This window comes from Nannobrachium achirus (assembly GCF_963921795.1).
Source record: "Nannobrachium achirus genome assembly, chromosome: 7".
Classification (NCBI taxonomy): Eukaryota; Metazoa; Chordata; class Actinopteri; order Myctophiformes; family Myctophidae; genus Nannobrachium; species Nannobrachium achirus.
The window spans coordinates 2,768,452-2,788,974 of record NC_137816.1 but is presented as its reverse complement, the minus strand read 5'-3'; the positions used below and the strand labels follow the sequence as shown (position 1 = coordinate 2,788,974).

At 40.9% G+C, this 20,523-nt stretch overlaps 1 protein-coding gene across 1 annotated transcript in view; it reads right to left on the bottom strand.

Moving 5' to 3' along the window:
* Window positions 1-966: 966 nt before the first annotated feature.
* LOC308289134 (kinesin-like protein KIF23) overlaps window positions 967-20,523 on the bottom strand; it is a gene marked incomplete at its 5' end in the record, with an annotated part of 28,415 nt that continues 8,858 nt past the window's right edge. The window contains 15 exons of the mRNA XM_080730717.1: window positions 967-1,224; window positions 1,345-1,385; window positions 2,507-2,564; window positions 4,489-4,577; window positions 5,613-5,846; window positions 11,242-11,448; window positions 11,837-12,010; window positions 13,013-13,179; window positions 13,993-14,154; window positions 14,642-14,801; window positions 15,623-15,742; window positions 15,844-15,923; window positions 17,246-17,348; window positions 17,481-17,602; window positions 17,941-18,053. Of these exons, the coding sequence (XP_080586843.1) occupies window positions 1,209-1,224; window positions 1,345-1,385; window positions 2,507-2,564; window positions 4,489-4,577; window positions 5,613-5,846; window positions 11,242-11,448; window positions 11,837-12,010; window positions 13,013-13,179; window positions 13,993-14,154; window positions 14,642-14,801; window positions 15,623-15,742; window positions 15,844-15,923; window positions 17,246-17,348; window positions 17,481-17,602; window positions 17,941-18,053 (1,846 nt within the window). The 3' untranslated portion in view covers window positions 967-1,208. The remainder of the gene's footprint in view (window positions 1,225-1,344; window positions 1,386-2,506; window positions 2,565-4,488; window positions 4,578-5,612; window positions 5,847-11,241; window positions 11,449-11,836; window positions 12,011-13,012; window positions 13,180-13,992; window positions 14,155-14,641; window positions 14,802-15,622; window positions 15,743-15,843; window positions 15,924-17,245; window positions 17,349-17,480; window positions 17,603-17,940; window positions 18,054-20,523) is intronic.

Below are 20,523 nucleotides of genomic sequence, written 5' to 3'. Positions count from 1 at the left end.
GGCTGTGACCCCCCAAAATAATCATATTTGAAGAGTTGAGGAATTTTGTATAGCACGGTTTTATTGTGAAAATAGCCTATCTACATGCTCACAACGCCTCAAATATTTGACAATTTGGCCAATGTTTAATTTGTCATTTCAGAGGTATTAACAAAATCAATAACCAAAAACAATGCATAGCTATTTTTTCCAGGACCCTTGATCAATTCCCAAACCTTTCGAGTACTGGAAAATATTTTTCCAATTTCAAAATATTTCCAGGAATTTCATGACTGTGGGAACCCTGCCTTTTAGTGTCTGAGCCAAGTAAAGTGGGGTTTTCTGTGGCATTGATCTGCACAATGAAAGGCAGGAAAAGATCCAATAATCAAATTCAACTAAGGTGGTCCTTCCGTCAGAAACATTTGCCAGTGATTCGTATTGATGCTGTACACAAAGTACACTACAATGCATTCCTCAAGTGCTCTGTGAAGAATTTGGCTAATTTGGAGACTATCTTTTCACATCCATGTACCCTACTGTGCAAGAGGCAATCATCCTATGAATTTAAAACTACATATCATTCAGTCCATCCATTCCCAAGACATACATTTCTAAATGGTTTCAAAATCAATGGAACAAGACGAGCCGAGTGCTTCAGAGGTTTAGCAGCAGGGTGATGCCTCCAGTCCTGTGGAATGATTTCCCTTTTAAACATTAGAACAACTCTTTTGCTCCACCTTGTGTATTTAAAAACAAAAATCACTCAAGACATATTCAAAGTTGGGGTCACGGTCAAAATAGAGTCCATTGGTGCGATAATTATGTTTTTTGCACTTACTCCGTCTTTATTTGACCAAGTCCATTTTTGTTCTATTCAGGAAAATATAAAGATGCCCTTTATTTCCTACAAAAAGATAATATATACACATAATAAAGTTATGAATCAGTTTAAGCAAAACCTTGTTCTCATCAATCAGACTGGCATTCAAATATAGCACTCCTTTATACAGTCTTTGGGTATGGATAAAGACAGCAAGTGAAGCAATGAATAAAATAATAAAACTAGAATATCCGGAAAAATACAATAAAAAAAAAAGATTCATTCTTTTCAGTGATGCATACTCTAACTTCCAATACATAAAATATCCAGCATTCCAATATTTAACAGTAAAGGGGGAAGGGGAAAATGCAGTGAACAGACATAAGAAGCCTTCCTTGTCTGTGTTCTACGGTTTTCTGCGTCTGGAAGAATGGAACAGAACAGACAAGATGATTGCATTGTGCATAACTACAGGTATATGAAGTTATGTTGTTTCCGACCCAACTGTACATATATTAGTACATGCATTTGGAGGCACTTACTTTTGATAGCCTTGAGCGGATGTTACACTGACATGTGGAATCTATTCGTTGTGGGAGACGGAAAACATGTTAGACAAAGACATGCTTAGATCAAACATTAAAACAATGGAGAATATTCTTAAAAGCAGATGGAACTACAGGCCATTCAGGGTTCCCACACATCTTTACCAATTAATTTCCAAAACTTTTCCAGAATATTTAACCCGATTTCCAGGACTATATAACAATAATTCAGCTGAATAACGAGTCGCTTACTCCTATGCGCAATGCCCAAAGACAGGTAGTGTATGGCAGTGGTTCTCAACCGTTTCTGGCCGTGACCCCCGAAATAATCATATTTGAACTGGAGACCCCCCGGCACCCTGACGAGCACTAAGAGTAGAGGAATTTTGTATAACACGGTGAAAATAGCCGATCTACAGCGAGGCGATTTGAGCATGTAGATCTGCTATTTTCACAATTTCTGCCTCTAATATTTGACAATTTGGCCAGTGTTTAATTTGAGGCATTAACAAAATAAATAACCAAAGACAATGCATAGCTATTTTCCAGGACCTTCCAGGACCCTTGATCAATTCCAAAACGTTTCCAGTACTGGAAAAATATGTTTCTAATTTCAAAATATTTCCAGGAATTTCATGACCGTGGGAACCCTGGCCATTAGGCCTGAACAAACGACAACTGTGTAGAACAGGGTTTATCAAAGTGGGCGCCGTGACACCAGTCCAGGGGTGCCGCACAATACTTACTATTTGGAATTCATCAATATGACTTCAGTTAAACAGACCCGAGTTACACTGTACTTGACCCCCCACACCAACTCGTCACCAAAAATAGCACATCTACAAGAACGTCACGTTGCGAGCTTGTAGAAGGGACATTTTTGGGATGCCGATGTTCAAGTTATTAAACATCAAGTATGAAGTCATTTTCAGTCTTTTCTAATGGAAACGGATAGGGGGATAGATGCATATCTATGTAGCGTAATATGACAGGGTGCAATTCAGGGGTGTCGGGATGAAAAGGTTATTTACTTGGGGGTGCCCCGAGTTAAAAACGTTTGAGAACCAATGGAGAAAACTTAAAGGCCTCAGCTGTGCTTCTTTGACAGTAAAGAAAAAAAAATCAAATAAAAAAGATTTCTTTAAAGGGGACAGCTTACCACATTTTCATTGTTCTCCCCTGCAGGATAATCTCCAGACCCCGATCTCCTCTTGCGACTGTTATGGAGGATGGGAGGGGGAAAACGTCAAGTTTTGAGCAGCCCTTACAGTATACGATGCCGTTACGGTCAGAAAATTAAAAAAAAGGGAAATCTATAGATTTACCAGCAAATTATGTACACTTTCAAGGGTGGTAAAAGCAATAACTTCCTGGACGTCTATAATAGTTTTGTCTAATCAGGCTTTTGGGAACACCCAGGACAGTTTTTGAATTGATTCAGTATTTAGACATTTGATTTTCCCCCCATTTGCCCCCTTCCTTTTTCATTTCCCCAAGTAATAAATAAATGGGAAAAAAAGTTATCGAACAAAAATATGGCCTGCTCAAGTATTCAGAGGGTGTCAGGAGTCACCAGAAGGAAAAAAAGGACGGGTGTTTTTATTGAATCCATCATGGTTAAAATGGAGTTTGACGTTTCAATGGGTTCGTATAGGAAAGGGGCAAAATGAAAGCAAACATCTAAATACTGAATCAAGCAATTCAAAAACTGTCCTGAGTGTTCCCAAAAGCCTGATTAAACGATAAAATGACAACAACGAAGTTTTTCGAAAGTGAAATATCCCTTTAAATTAATTTTATCAACCCACTGGGAAATGTAAACCTTTTAAGCAACAGTGTGCAGCATAATGTTTAATCATATAACCCATTTAGACCGAGGACCCCCTATACACAAGTATATCTTTCAATCCGGGTACCCCTTTTGGGGTTGTTGCTGCCATATACAGTATGTAGCAACATATTATTATTATTATTTTATTTTTTCAGAAAACTTGAGTCAGGATTTAGAAGGCGTTTAGGAATGGGCCTCAGGTCTACTGTAATAACAGACATTCTTACAATACTAGATATGCTGCTAATGAGCATATTATTGTACCTAGTTCAAACCTTTTATTCAATAGAAAAAAATGTAATTTATAGAGCCATAGACTATTGGAACAAATTACCACTGAACATTTGTCTAACTCAAAATAAATCAGCCTTTAAAGGGCCTACACCATGCTTTTAAAACTATATTTTTTGTATAAATATATGCTCAAAATTGAGTCTTAGACAGGTTTTAACCCTCAAAAAACACTCTGACCATTCTTTTTGTTTGTTCTAGCTCTACTATAATGAGGCTCTCCAGCTGCAATACCAAAACGGCCTCTGTTTGCTCAGGGGCGCATCTAGTGGGGTTTTTCCAGAAAAAAAAGAAGTTTTTTGAAAAAAAAAAATTTTTGAAAAAAAAATTTGAATTTTTTTTTTTATTTTTTAAAGTTTTGAAAAAAAGAATTTTGAAAAAAAATTTTTTTTTTTTTTTTTTTTTTTTTTTTTTGACTCAAAAAAAAAACGGGAATCCGAGAGTGACGTCACTCTCGTCAACTCTCAGAACAGCACTGTTCTGAGAACCCGTGGAAAGCTTTTCATCTCTGTCTGCCCAAAACCAGAGAAAGACACAACGGTCAGAAATAGGACTTTGTGAGGATAGAAGGTGCCAGTGGGACCCCAAAAAAAGGTTTTAAAATAGAAAAAGTGAAAATTCATGGTGTAGGTCCTTTAAGAAAAAAAGTACTGAGGTCAGGTATTTACTGGAAAGCAGTTAGGAATAGCTTCAGGATAAATTAATTTGTAAAAGTTATTTCCTGCTATTTAATGTGTTTTATTGTGTGTTTCTTTTATTGTATTGCTTTTTCAAATATATTTGTAATATGTCTTTGTATGGACCCCAGGAAGACTAGCGGATTGCTACGGCATCAGCTAATTGGGGATCCTTTTCAAATAAACAAATACTCAGTGGTGTTAAATGTGCCTGTATTTTGAGTTAAGGCCTGACGAGTACAACCTGCAAAGAAAAAGGTTTTTCAAACTAATAACTTTCCACTACATATATACTTACACACACAACACCCTTACTTAGAAATATAATATTTAATATTGTACCTTGGAGCAGATGCACACTCCTGTCTCAGTGTTTCAACGTCAGTGAACTGCACAGACTGACCCCCTCCTCTCGTTTTGAAGACATCTCCCTGAGGAAGAAAACAAACTCCGATAAGAGAGAGAAACAAAAAAGAAATACCGTAATAATAACAACCATAGTCACACTTAAAGACGAATTCACTTTTCAAACCATCTTCATATAATGTGGTCCTTACTAATGTTTATGATAAAATAGCAAAAAAGACTGTGAGCCATTTAGGAGTTAATTTATTTAAGCATCCCACAAAGCTTTGCCAATGTGACCCTGTGCGTACAGACCGACACTCGCGCTGGACAAAATTAGATGTAGGAGCAGTTATCCCAGAAATCTTGTTTTAAAAAAGAATCTGCCTGACGATGTCACTGGTAGATGAGTTTCTGAACTTTCCACAGCCCTCCTAAGAGACAATAATGGTCACAATAAAAAATAGCACTTTTCCTATTCAGTCCGATATGTTGAGGACCGATTATATGAAGATGGGTTGAAGTGGCAAATGAAGTCCTCCTTAGTGAAAGCACATTACAGTCCAATGTCACAACATTTTTTAAGCCGCCTTGCTACAATGACAATTCTCAACAAAGCCCTTAGAAATAGACAAATCATTTCAATCAAGAATTAAAATGAAATATGCCAAAATTACAATTAAAACAATGATTAAGGCCATAGCTACACAGAGCTGGATATTTCTGAAGCTAGACATTTTTTTGTGCTGTTGGGGCTTGCAGCCACATGATGAAGCTGGATATTTCGGCCGCAAAGCTGGATATTTTTTAAACCGGATAAATAAGTGAAGACATTGAAAAATATCCGATTCACTGGATCCGTGTAGACAGGGAACCCGGATATCTCTGAAGACTTTACCGTGTGTGTGCTTGTTAGACCTAGATATCTTTGTCGTGTGGACTGAGATATTTTTCTATGTGGATATCTGAAAAAACTGGATATATGAAATATCCAGCTCCGTGTGGACCTAGATATTTTTCTATGTGGAATGGATATCTGAAAAACCTGGATATATGAAATATCCAGCTCCGTGTAGCCATGGCCTAAGTCCCCAGAAGAGTGAAGAGTCATGCCATTTTACCTTTATCAACCTGGTCTCAATCTCCCCATCGGAGGCAAGCTCCTGGTGTGTGAGCACATATTTGTGGCATTTAGACAGCGCTTTCTCACTGGCGGCCGACACCCTGATTGCATTGGGCAAGTTTGGCTGCAAGACCGTGTCTAGGTCCAAATTAGACAGTGGCTTGTGGTCTACCCATTTCTCCCCGCCCGCCGAGTGAGAGCGTCTGTGCCGCGGACGGACTGGCGGGGCCGTCTGGTGAGGTGATACCAAATCCCAAAGTGAGAGAGAAAAACCAGGATATTAATTTCACATGATTAGGCAATTAGGGCCACAAAAGGGTTTAGTGGAGTTAGTAGCTACTGCCGGTGTTGTTTAGCTAGTGTTAGTGCTGGCGATTTGAAAATCAGCGTTACCGGAAGATCTACAGTATAAACGGAATTAATATGAAACCATTTTGGATTCCAAATTGGAGTACTTATACTTTGTTTAGTCAAATCAAGAAAACTGTTCAAAGAGAGAATAGCTTTAATCCTCCAGCAACGCATTTATTTTCATATCATTCTTGGATTAAAAGAAAGCGTGATTCTGAAAGGTGAAAGTGGGTGCATGCAGCTTAAATCATTTTATATAAAGACATATGAAATTAAGTTTATACCAATAGTAAAGCCACTGGCATAAACCATTACATTTCAAAAGGCATGAAAGGGTCCCTTTGAATGCATGTTTAAAAAGATCCTTTCCCAGATAGATCAAATAGCATTTTGGGAAATGGGGAGCATTCACTAACATAGTATGCATTCATAGCTTCCTTTGATGGAATAGATCCGTTCAGCGAGTTCTTGACCCACCGGGGTCTATGGTTTGTGAAATTGCCAATGCACACAATTTCACACGTTGAGGAAGGTAGTTTTTTTTCCCCAAACATACACGTGGCACAAAAAAAAAAGTAAATCTTTTCCATCATTATTATCTACTTTAAAGGATTGAGCACCCAGTTTTCAAGTTTGAATCAAGAAGTTATGTACTATACGGACGGACACATGTACGGCGGCTATAGATGCAGGTCTAGAAGTTCTACAGTACAAGCATGGCAGTGCAATCTGCCCTACCTAAAAGCAACTATACACCAACACGGAGCTAGAAAGGAACGCCCATAAACGTCACATCCGCTTTGAGCGTGGGGGAAAACAAACCGCCTTTCCCCATTGAGTTAATACAGCGTAAACAGTACACTATCGTTTTAATCACGTTCAGAGCGATTTTTTTGGACGATAAAACACTCGACAGCCAAGAAAAATCCATCAGAAGGACTTCTGGAACGCAATCGTTCACTCGCCGTCGTAAAGTTCACTTATTATTAAGATAACAAGCCTATTATGGATGACTGATTGATTGATTGAACGCACCGCTGTGCAGCACGGAGCTACTGTACCTCGCCACCTCGTCTAAACTACTACTCCTGCCTCATCAAAACCTCTGGAATAAAACGGGACCCAATTTTACTCTTTATACGTTGACCACATATTCAGTCTACTACACCAAATCTATTTTTGCCAATCTATGCCGTGCCAAAAATCAACAAGCTCGCACATAGGTTGGACCCCGGTTATCTTCTCCCTGGCATATAGGATATAGAAGTCGGAGTTCAAGTGGTTTGTAATCAGAGTCAGATTAATATATTCCCCGCAAATTACACAAGCACTGACTGAGATGGAGATCTGTCGTTTCTGTAGGCTATCCAAGTTACACAACCATGAGATGAGATCGGAGATCTGTTTTTCTCTCCATCTACTCTACTCCCTGTGTTACAAAAAAAACATGTTTGCACATGCAGTGTTCATTTCAATCCTGGTAGAGACACTAATATTAATATGAGATATGATCAATTAAACGTGCCACAATATAAATCCAACAGCCAGGCCCATTAGTCGTCAATAGATTTGAAACGTGAATATGGTCTAAATCCATTCCCATTGCCTAATACACTTACAATGGCATCCTCCTCCTGTGTCCTTCCCGTACGTGTTCCATGAACATCATTGCTGAATTAATGGCCTTTGTTTTTTGATATCGTGATTAGTGTAATTGATCATGTTCATGAAAATGTGAAAGTGTGTCTCTTACCAGGTGATTAAATCAGTCAGATAACCAGGGCATTGATCCGACCAGTCCTATAAGGACAACAATTAATCCCGATGCTATTGCAGATAGTTTTTTGTCCAGGCATTTGCAGTAAGGAATCAATGTAATTAAGTGGTTTATAATCAGACTCAGATTATCCCCCGTGCATGTGTCAGAGTTGCACAATATAAGCACCCGTGGTCCCCCTCTTCCCTCTATGCTACAAAACCTGTTTACATTATGTCTTTCACCTGGTAGAGACACAATTACAATATATGATCAATTAAACTTACTCTAATATCAAAAAACAACAGTCGTTAAGTCGTCAATGTTGTTTATAGAACACATCGTAGTGAGTTCAAGTAGGATAGAGACCTGATCTTTGAATATATGGCAGGATCGACGCCAGTTTAAAAGTATTTTCTGCAGGTTTGAAACTATTTAGGATAGGATTGTGTTGTGTTGCGTTGTGTCAGTGTGTAAATCCTTGCATGATAACAAGCTGTTAATGGCTGTAGACAACTGGAATTCATTTAATGTGCTCTATAACCATCATTGATTAATTAATGCTTTTCGTTTTTTGATACGATAAGTTTAATTTATCATAAAAAAAAATGTAACAGTGTCTAATACCAGACGGATAGTCTAGATAACCCATGGTCTTTGATGATGCGACCTGTCCTTAATAATATCAGACAATATTTAATCCCAAAGCCGTTTAATTTTAAATGCATCATTTTTTGTCCATTGGCAACCAAGGAATCAATGTAAGACATTGCAATTAATTAAAACATCGCTATACTATAAAAAAAAAAATCGGATTTGAAAACACAGAAAACCCCATTCTACTAATGGGGGTTGTTAAATATTTCCCCCACGCTTGACTCCGCCCCCAGCTATGACGCGCTGATGACAAAGCTCCGTGTTGGTGTATGGTGGACAGTCACAGAATGCAACATGTCACCAACATAATCAGAACGAGCACAGGCATCTACTTTGTGTACTACGGATGCATTTTACAGACGGCAGACTACAACAGGGTTCCCACACATTTTTACAAATTCATTTCCAAAACTTTTCCAGAATATTTAACCCAATTTCCAGGACTATATAACAATAATTCAGCTCAATAACAAGTCGCTTACTCCTATGCGCAATGCCCAAAGACAGGTAGTGTATGCCAGTGGTTCTCAATCTTTTCAGGCCGTGACCCCCGAAATAATCATGTTTTAACTGGGGACCCGGCACGCTGACGAGCACTAAGAGTTGAGGAATTTTGTATAACACGGTTCTATTGTGAAAATAATTTTCACAATTTCTGACTCTAATATTTGACAATTTGACCAATGTTTAATTTGTCATTTCAGAGGTATTAACAAAATCAATAACCTAAGACAATGCATAGCTATTTTTTCCAGGACCTTCCAGGACCCTTGATCAATTCAGAAACTTTTCCAGTACTGGAAAAATATTTGTCTAATTTCAAAATATTTCCAGGAATTTCATAACCGTGGGAACCCTGTAAAAGCAACTATGGTGGACAGAATGCAACATGTCACCAACATAATCAGAACGAGCACAGGCATCTACTTTGTGTACTACGGATGCATTTTACAGACGGCAGACTACATGAACACGCCTTAACGTGGACATTCTACAGGAATAGTTGAAACTCACTAACCCTGGGGCCTGACTCTAGGTTTGACCCATAGGGCCTGCCGCCAGGGGTCTCAGCGTCTGTGGCCCAGCGCTGGCCTCTCCTGCGCCCAACACTGCTGCTTCCGTACTGGGGGGTAACCGTTCCAGGCTGCCTACCCTGTCTGGGGTCTACAGGGAGCCTCTGCTCCCAGTCAGAGATGCAAGAGGCTACTGAGAGACTACTTGTAGAGGTGGTGGTGGTGCTGCTGGTGATGGAGCAGGAGGTGGGGTAGGGCTCCTGACCTGCTCTAAGGTTGGCTGGGTTTTGGCAGAAAGGAGTTTGGCGCATGTCCTAAAAAGTGAGTGAAGGAAGGGGAGGGGGGCGAGTATAGGGCTGTCACAATTATTACATAATCGTCTAATCGTGATTATTTTTCATAATCGTCATAATCGTTTCCATGTTGAAAAATGTTCATATATTTTTAAGAAAGTCAAAGATAGTGGAAATAGCAGATCTACAAGCTCACAACGCGTCGCATCGCGAGCTATTTCCACTATCAATGTTCTTTTTTAAGTATAAAGTTGTCAAATATGTCAGTAATTTCATTGTATATTTAAGGTTATGTGTCATATCTGCCATGTGCAACTTCAAAGCCTACAAGCCAAACAGAAATGTAATTGTCAACGACAAAAACACAATTAAATCGTTAATCGCAATTATTTGAGAGAAAATTAATCGTCATGTAAAATGTCATAATCGTGACAGCCCTAGGCGAGTATTGAAGATACATGGGTTTTCCTCAAAGAGTACAAACGTGAAATGGAATTAAGCAGAAGACGCTGAGGTTCATGCAAATGACAAATCACAAATAAAGATGAAAGATATCTTCAGTGATGTTGAACGGTACACATCCTGCATCTGACACAAAATACAAGACTCAGTATGGATGTGTCCATGGGACATACACCGTTTTCCCGTGATAACACGTGACACCGTTTTCCCGTGATAACACGTGTGTGCTGAAATCAAAAGAAAACTTTTAACACCAGGCTGAAACGTGATGATCTGACATGATACAGGAATAGGGATATCAATGAATTGAATACAAATGGAAGGAAGTGGCAATAATTAAAGGTTTTAATTTAAGGAGGGTCTGGGCTTTTCTAACCTTAAACAGTCACTGGCCCTGCAAGATTTGAAGATTTAAAAGCCAGCCGTTTGCAGATTACAAGCTCTCCCTTGCTAACCGGTGACAGACAAACCCTGACTCGATAGATTGCTGTGTGTCGATTAGGGGTGGGCAATATAATCGATATGGCAATTGGCAATACATCGCAATAGTTTATTGGCCAATACTGTATCAATACTTCAGGCCATAGTATCGCGATACTTGGAGGAAAATAAAATATGTTCCCATGCATAGGAACCAATGGTAGAAGTCCGGTCCTGACACTCCGCTGCCTCTAGATGTCACTGTACTTTAGTAGCTACTTCCCCTTCCCACGTTCAGTGAGTGAGGTCTCTCGAGAAAATGGCTGCGAACAACGAAAGCAACACCATTAGAGCAGCGCCTTCGGCTTTTAAAGCTGATATATCGCAATAGTATCGTATCGCAAAGATTTGCAATATATCGTGATACTATTGCATCGTGACCCAAGTATCATGTATTGCATCGCAAGATTCTTGCCACCCCTAGTGTTGATAAGAAGAAACCTACTCAATTACCCTGGGAGTCGGGACCCACTTGAACAATCACCCATGGTCCCAGGTACTCACTACGCTGAAGGCGGTTCAACATCCCTGTACCCTACAACATTTACTTAACGCACAGACACCGTTCAACATCAACGACAATAGAACCGGTGTAAACGACAACAAATGACTTACGGGCGTGGCTGATGGCGAGGCGGACCTCTTCTGTGGTGGGGCGGCGCTGCGGTCCCTCTCTCTGGCGGGTCGCTTGGGTGTTTCTAGTTGATCGGTGGTTGAACTGCCGCTGCCCTCCGTCACGATGGCCTTCAACTGCTTCAACTTCTCATCCTTGACCCACAGTTTGTTCTGCATCTCCACCTGCTTGGCGTTCACTCTCCTGTCCTGTGAGACGGGAGGAACGCGCAAACGGTGTTCATTTCGATTACAAACATGACGAAAAATGTTGGTCGACTACCTTTTCTCACTAAATAAAAAACGTTATGATGACTAAAACCGAGATGACCGTTCAAATAAAAGCTAAAAATGTTAGGGAGGGACTAGTGGAGAACAATTCATTTTGTTTGGTTGCGCTCTGAAAATAGCAGATCTACAAGCTCACAAAGCGTTGCAAAAAACAAAGTTAACTGAATAGAAACCTACAAACTAAACAGGTTTGAGACCCTTAATATAAGGAAATATTTTGAGCCACCCATCCCCAAAACTCAAATTATGATAAATATTTTAATTCAAACCATGTGGTGTTAAAAATACACCATGTCTGTCAACTTACACACTCCTTCTCCCACTTCATCTTGGTGTCAACGACCACGCCCTGCATGCGCTGCTCCAAGCGCCGCCTCTCCGCAAACTCTGACTGCAGCCTGTGCTCGCGCGTCTCCAACTCCTGCGTCAGCGTGCGCTTGTCCTCCTCGTAGATGTTGGTGGTCTTCTGCAGGATGTCGATCTGAAGAACGAGGAGCGTTACAAAGTTTTAAACAAGAACAAAAATATATCAAAAATGTTTTAACACCTGGAGTGCCACACGTTCCCACATGTGTTAACAATTCCCCCGCGTGAAGTGCTGCCGCATAGACATAGAAAGGTAGACGCCCCCTTTGGCTCTGACGCGTGAGATCGTGGGACTCGGCGACCGGTGGTTTCCCACTTCCACGTGCGTCACAGACACCAGAAGTTGTTGGCCAATCAGAGGCAGGTGGGGCGGGCCTTTACGTACACAGCCTGTAAGAACAGCTGAGCTGCGCAGCCGCGCAACATCAGGAAATGGATGGATTAATAAGTCACGAAAAATACACGCTGTGATTGGCTAGTAGTCACATGACTGACCGCGTGGTCTCCGGCAATTGTGAACGTCCGCTCTCCAGTTGTTGCTCGTCGCTCCAATGAACTGCAGTGGCCAATGAGGCATCTAGCTTTTTATATCTATGTGCTGCCGCCCCGTTAACACGTTAGCTGATGCATTAACTGGTTACCATGGTTAACTGGTAGCCACTGCGCTGGCAGCAGTGAGTGAGGGGACTCAATTTCCCATGATGCCTCGCGGAATACTACATCCGGTGACTTCCGGCGCCCATTGAGTTGTGTTCATTTTGGCTGCAGAGAAATGCATATATCTCGCCTTCTTTTCCCATATCACACGTTTGGTTAAAAGGGCCCATTTTCTACAGACCATAACTTACACACGGATCTTCGTGGTTGCATTTTTTTCTTCTCTGTGTGAAAGAAAGGACTTTCGGTGGCCGTGAATCGGAAACCTTCGCGCACACAATGTGCATGCGCCGGGACGGGTACACGGAGCCGCCGAGAAACAGGTAAATACAATAGGAAAAAGCCTTGGCAGCAAATAGTTATGGCAAACGTATGGCATTCAAAGTGTTCACTACATGTTGCGCTCCATTTTCTTTTTAGAAAAGGCATACTATGAAAAGGTAGTAATGGCAGGCCAAACCTTGTATTCCAGCATTTTGGATTTCTTCTCCAATCGTTCCATCTCTGCCTTCTGATTTGACACGATTTTGTCTTTCTCTTCCAGCTTGGTCCTCTGGTCGTGGATGAGGTTATCCTTGGTCGAAGCAAGGCTGTCAAAGTCGTTCTGCCTGTTCCTCAACATGTTTGCTATGAAGTGAACACATAGGCAATCGTTTAAACTATTAGAATGGCTATGAAGTGAACACATAGGCAATCGTTTAAACTATTAGAATGTATATTAGAGTGGCTCGCAAACCTTTTCGCCTCTGACCCAAATGAGAAATTAGACATTCGCCTGGGACCTAAACTAGTGAAAATAGCAGATCTACAAACTGACAACTCGTTGCGCCATTTGTCTGCTATTGTCACTACTTCATTTGTTTTCCAATTTAAGGAATCTTAGTTTTGTTTTATTTATCAACTCATCGGATGCCCACGAGGTGTCAACGTAGGGCTGTCACCATATGAAATTTCACATGACGATTAATTGTCACTCAAATAATTGGCGATTAACGATTTAATTGTGTATTTGTCGTTGATAATTACATTTCTGTTTGGCTTTTAGGCTTTGAAGTTGCATATGGTAGATATGACACATAACCTAAATATACAAATACATTACTGACATATTTGACAACTTACTACTTAAAAAATAACATTGATAGTGGAAATAGCCGATCTACAAGCTCACAACGCGTTGCAAGCTTGTAGATCTGCTATTTCCACTATTTCTGACATTTCAACATTCACGATTATGACGATTATGACAAAATAATTGCGATAATGTCAAATAATCACGATTAGACGATTATGTAATAATTGTGACAGCCCTATGTCAACGCGTCAATCTCTTTGATGTCTACGTGTGCCCATCGATGCGTTTGACGCGTTGTACAGTAAACTATACTGTAGCTACGGTACCAGGCTACCGCGGTGACGAAAAACACTCTTGATCCTTACCGGTGTTGTTTAATTGCTCCATCGTCATTTGTCGGATGCGAATCCTTTTCTCCAGGACCTCTATGAGGCGGGGCAGAGTCTGGTCATCTGTAGGGTCCATCAGCTCACAAGGAGGCATGGGAGGAAGGCTCTCAAAGAGCCGACTCAGCAATGATGGGTCATCTGTTAACAGTGAATGTTCAGCAAATTTAGATTTTAGTTTTAGTCAGTCTTTTGAATCAAATTTCATTTAGTTTTAGTCAGACCAAAATCTAAATTATATTTAGTCGACTAAATCTACAGTTGATGTCAACAAATGTGTTTTGGTGGGCCTTGATTGCATCGTAATGCCTCATTTTACACTTGGTTGCATGCTGAAAATAGCCGATCTACAAGCTCTCAAGTCTCAACGCCACGTGTTGTGAGCTTGTAGCTCTGCCATTTTCAGAGCGCAACACCCAATGGCCAATGTTAAATTTGTCATTTCAGAGGTATTAACAAAATCAATAACCAAAGACAATGCATAGCTATTTTTTCCAGGACCTTCCAGGACCCTTGATCAATTACAAAACATTTCCAGTACTGGAAAAATATTTTTTTCAAATTTCAAAATATTTCCAGGAATTTCATGACCGTGGGAACCCTGTACAGTCTGTAAAAGCAACATTACCAGGGTTGCAGGGTCCCCCACGCTCCTCCAGGTTGCGCGACAGCTCTTCCCTGAAGGCCTGGTTCCTGTGTCTGCGTCCAGACGCCAGGACACAGATTGGCCGGTCTACCGGCCGGGCCACTTCCACTTCCTGGGTCATCTCTGCGAATCGCATGACCAGCTGCAACACACAAAACAACCACGGCAATGTTTATTACTGCTGACAAACAAATTGTCGGACAAATCATTCTTAGGAATATACAACTTTTTGTTGATTTTAACCCATTTTAGGCCTGGGATTATTGAATGCTTTAACTATTGAAAAATAGCAGATCTACAAGCTCACAGCGCGGCACCGAGTGCCGCGCTGCGAGCTTGTAGATCTGCTATTTTTTGAAAAAATCGTGAAAATGTGTGCAAATCTTTGAATATATGTATTTTTAAAGCGACCGTTTGTAACTCAGATTTTGCTTCGGGGTGGTCCCTGGAACTAGATATTTTGAGATGCGGGTCCGTGGCCAAATAAATATCAGTTTGGGGGTCCTTCACATGAAAAGGTTTGAGAACCAATGACACAGTAGTCTCTCAAGAACAGACTAACTGAGCTCCAGTTAAGTGAAAAGGACCTTTTCTTTGATGATGGCTCGCCAGATTGCTGACATGGAAACATAGGTTTTTCAAAAAAACCTTAGAAGGATTCAAAAGACACTTAAAGAATTCTAAATTTCACGATTTTTCAAAAATAGCAGATCTACAAGCTCGCAGTGAGCTTGTAATATCTGCTATTTTTTTCAATAGTTAACCCATTTAGGCCTAACCTATAGAATAGGGCTAAATCAGAAATTAGCCTACAAAACAAATATGTTGCTACATACTGTACATGTACTGTAAAGCCCCTCCCAAACAGCAAAATGTGTTCCCGGCCTGAATGGGTTAAAGCATAAAATAATGATACACAATAATGTGTACCCGTATTTTACACTGCAAGTGAACCAGTCTTACCATAGTTTCTTCATAATCATCAGCTTTGGGGTTCACGCACACTACCATCCGGACCTTTCCTTCACCGTCAAAGTAGTTCTTGAACAGATGTGTGACTTTTGAGTCTCTGTACGGCACCATCTGCTCAAAAGAGGAGGATCAGTCAGTGAGAACCAACCACCGTTACTGAGAAAAAACCCAAGAGAGCGTAATATATAAGTATAAAATATACAAACACCGACCTTATTTGTCCCATACATCTGGTTCTCTCGCAGAACCTCTATACACGTGCGCAGGGTCATCAGAGACTGGTTGATGTTGCCTGTGTTTTGGACATCACAATTTAGGCATTTAAGCAGACGCTCTCAACCCAGAGCGACTTACAGTAAGCAAGGACAGCCCAAGGTAATGCAGCAAATCCATTGTTATTTTATAGTCTAATGGGGGTATAGCTCTCAAATGGGGGTATGTGTAGATTGTGTACCCCTAGGGGTACAGGAGAAAAAAAATAGAAAATGGGAATATGTATTTTACTGTTATGGTTAATGATAAAACATTAACAGACTTTGTGACGGCCGGGCTACACCAAGCCGTTTTGCGCGCGTCAGTGCGTATGCGTGCATATACGGGTTGTGCACGCGTATGCGCGTTTTGGATAGATCCAATGTTTATCAATTCAGCCGGCTACACCAGGCGTACGGATAGCGCGAACCACGGATACGCATTCCCTAAGAATAGGATCGGTTCTATTTTTTAAGCATGTGTATGCGCTTTGTACACAGACTATCTGGTCTTCCTCACATATACTCCCTCCTTGGTGTAGCCTGGAGCGTTTACGCATACGCGAGCGTCTTCACGGACAGTACGCGCATATGCGCACATTTTTTGGTGTAGCCCAGCCGTGAACCTGCTCATCTGTAAATTGTTAAATCAAATTACATCAATAACTCGACTAGTACAACTATTATTGAATAGAAATCAATGTATATTTGGCATTACGCCGTTTTATTTTTGAACATATTGGCATTGGAACTGGACTTTTGATTACAGCAGAAACGCTATAGTCAGGGGAAGGGGGTACTCAGCTTCCAGGGTTCCCACACATTTTTAAAAATTAATTTCCAAAACTTTTCCAACACTTTTCCAGAATATTTAACCCAATTTCCAGGACTATATAACAATAATTCAGCTTAATAACAGGTCGCTTACACCTATGCGCAATGCCCAAAGACAGGTAGTGTATGCCAGTGGTTCTCAACCTTTTCAGGCCATGCCTGTGACCCCCGAAATAAGCATATTTGAACTGGGGACCCCTCACCCTGACGAGCACTACGAGTTGAGGAATTTTGTATAACACGGTTCTATTGTGAAAATAGCCGATCTACATGCTCACAATGCCTCGTGCTGCGAGGCATTGTGAGCATGTAGATCTGCTATTTTCACAATTTCTGCCTCTAATATTTGACAATTTGGCCAATGTTTAATTTGTCCAGGACCTTTGATAAATTCCAAAACTTTTCCAGTACTGGAAAAATATTTTTCTAATTTCAAAATATTTCCAGGAATTTCATGACCGTGGGAACCCTGACTGTATACATGGTAAGTCTGCACAAGAGAAAGCACAGTAGCACACAGTGAACTGACCGGCTTCACGGAGGCGATTGCCCTCGGCTCTGGTCCTGCTGGTGCGCTCACTGCCAGCCAGGTCCACCAGACACAGCTGACTCACGTTCACCTGGTTCTTATCCTGCAATACAAAACAGCAACAAGTTAGAATTACGAGTGCCAGATACTCAAACGCAATTAAAACCAGATTTTATGTGCAACAAAGTGTTGTTCAACGTGTTGCTAAATGGGATTGCCTACTAAGTGTGTTCACCTGGAGAATGTGATCCCCGTCAGCATCAAGCGGAGCCTGTGCCAGTTTCACTGTGAAGACACTGTGGGAGCGACTGGACTCACGGTTCAGCTGAGTATTGGCTATTCTTCTTTTCTTTTGACCTGGGAAAACAATATGCCGTGAGCATTTTTTAGTGTAATGGCCCTGTATGACTAACATATCGTCGTTGTCGGGTGAAAACCTTGTATGTCCAAAACTGTTCGTTTTGCATTTATCATTTTAAAAATGATTTAAACTAGTGAAAACAGCCGATCTACAAGCACACAACGCCTCGCGGTGCGAGGCGTTGTGTGCTTGTAGATCTGCTGTTTTCACTACCTTTGTGCGACGGCCTTGTATGATGAAGCAGGGCTTTACCTTGTGAAAAACGTACACATTTGAAACTTGGAGATAACAAGGTTTCTGCCCGACATTTAGCCAACTAGTTATAGAGACTCACCCTTCCAGAAGACTTCAAAAGCCTCTTCTGTGGACTTCACCTCAACCTCTGTGCAGCCGGCCACATACATGTTGTGACTCTGATCTTCACGCAGAATTTTGGACTGGGGCACTCTGAAAACCGTTATTAATATGCTTTAGAACAGGCACACAACAGTAGACAACAATGTGTCTTTGCTGAGAGAAATTTCACACGTCATGATAATGTTTAACCCATTAAAACTCATTTAATGCCAGCCTATCACCACTAGAGGGTGCCCAGTGACCAGAGAATAATGGAGATATGCTGGTAATGCATGCCCAAGCCCTGGAGCCATGACTTGCCAGAACACTTTCCTTTGTGCATGTACAGAAAGAGGATGAAGTTAGCTTGAAGTTAGCTATTGGCTACCAAGCATTTTAGATTTTCGTCAACTTAGCCATGATTAAACCTTGCACACTAGGGCTGCAAGCGAACCTTTGGGGATTCGAACGTTCGTTCGAAGTTCGAAATTAATGGGTTCAGGTTTTTTTCTTTTTTTTTCTTCTTTTTTTTTTACACGAAAAATAATTATCAGAATGTGATAGGCCTATTCAGAATATCACAGTAGTAGAGATAGCCAAATACTAAATAAGTTAGGCGGCCTACCGGTAAACACTAACAGTTAATGGTGACCGTAGTTATAAAATGCACCAGAACAGCTTGGAGCGATCAAGGACCGTCCTCCGCTCCAATTCCAATTCCGCTCCTGCGAACCAGCCTCGCTGACACACGCTTGATGACAGACAGTAGAGTGAGAGAGGCAGCACTCTGAGCTGGGCAGAGAGAGACTTGTGTGTGCTCTGAACAGCGAACACCCACCCACGCACCCAAATATTAAACAGCCTTTCTCCTAAGCATGAGCAAAGATGGATTTAATTGCAACCCCCAAAAGGATCTATAATGCGATTTCTGGGGTTGTTACATCGTGACCAGTTCAGCCCGAAAGCAACGCGCTCCGACGCAATCACCAAGTCTAATCATCATCCGTGCAACTCCGCTATACATTGAGCCTGTTCGTCAACAAACTGCGCAACATTTTCTCCGATTGGGTTGGATTTTCCAAGTGTTAGCCTACGTGTTAATGCGGCCACGCATCCACACGTTTTCAATGGTTAAAACAGCGCATTTAACACATTTCCTACACTGTTTTAGCTGGTTAAAGGTACAGTACGTTCGATGGTTCGGTGAACCAAACGAACCATCGAAGGTTTGATGGTCCGTTCGGAAAATCCCCCCTTAGTTCGAATCCCTAAAACAGGGCTAGATTACAGCCCTATTGCACACCTAATGAATGGGAGAAGAAACAGAGAAAATGAGCTCTAAAGATCCTGGATTGCATTGGAGTGGATGGTAAATATCAGCAAATATCTGCAAATATCGTCCTCTGTAAACAGAGGACAAAAAAAAATTCTTTGAAAAAAAAAAAATATATATATATATATATTTTTTTTTAATTAAAAAGCCGAACTAGTTCGGGATCGGCACTCTGGGATGCGATAATAAAGCCGAACTAGTTCGGGATTGGCACTCAATGAGTTAAGACATGAGGCCGATTCTACAAATGCCTTATAATTCAGTAGTCCTCAACCGTTTTTTTTTATTTGTAAATGTTCAAGCTTGTATATCTGCTATTTTGAATATCTGCCATTTTGAATAGTCCATGCCAAAATGACTATCGTTTTCCTGGTTTTAATGGGTTAAAGTTAGCTAATCTCAAAGTTACAAAAAGGAATAGCTGTAGTAACAGTCAGCAATTTGGTATAGACACATGCATACTGAAAACCTCCACCGATACTGCACATAAACTTGAGCCATTCAAGGAAGCCTATACATGTCTCCAATCCAAACAGCCATGAACAATAGCTTGTCTAATCTATGAAGAGTATAAGCAAAGGGCTAATCAAGCTACTTCATTTATGCAACACATACAGGATGTTGGATGAAAGGAATAGGGGAGCGTGGAAGACAGTCGATTAGAGCAAGTAGTGAGATGTCAGCTACAGTCAAGTTACAACTACACTCGCCACAAAAAGTTCGGAAATCTAACTTTGGTCGATTATATCTCCCCTTTAATAAACCCAAATGGTATTGTGTTTTATAACATTTTTATCGTTGATTTGTCACCTTTACAACGAGGTACAGCTTGTAAGCATCAGGCATTCGAGGCATGAGCTACACAGCCAAGCGTGTGGGTAGCACCGACCAAAAAATTTGCCAACATTCGGTCCATTATATCCCCCCTTTAAGTATGCCAAATGGTATTGTCTTTGATATCATTGTTATCGTTGATTTGTCACCTTTACAACGAGGTATGGCTTGTAAGGATCGGGCATTCATGGAATGAGCAACACAGCCAAACGTGTGGGTAGCGCCCCTCCAAAAATGGTCAAAATGGCCTGGCAGGCCTGCAATACTGTTCTTTTGGTGTTCACCTGTGTTACTTGGGGCATTGAATGATTGCACTCTCCAACAGTAATAATGAAAAGAAAAAACAACACATATTGGCCATTTTTACACTTTGTTAATGTTAAGCCCAGTGTCAGGGAAGCCCAAAACGAGAGT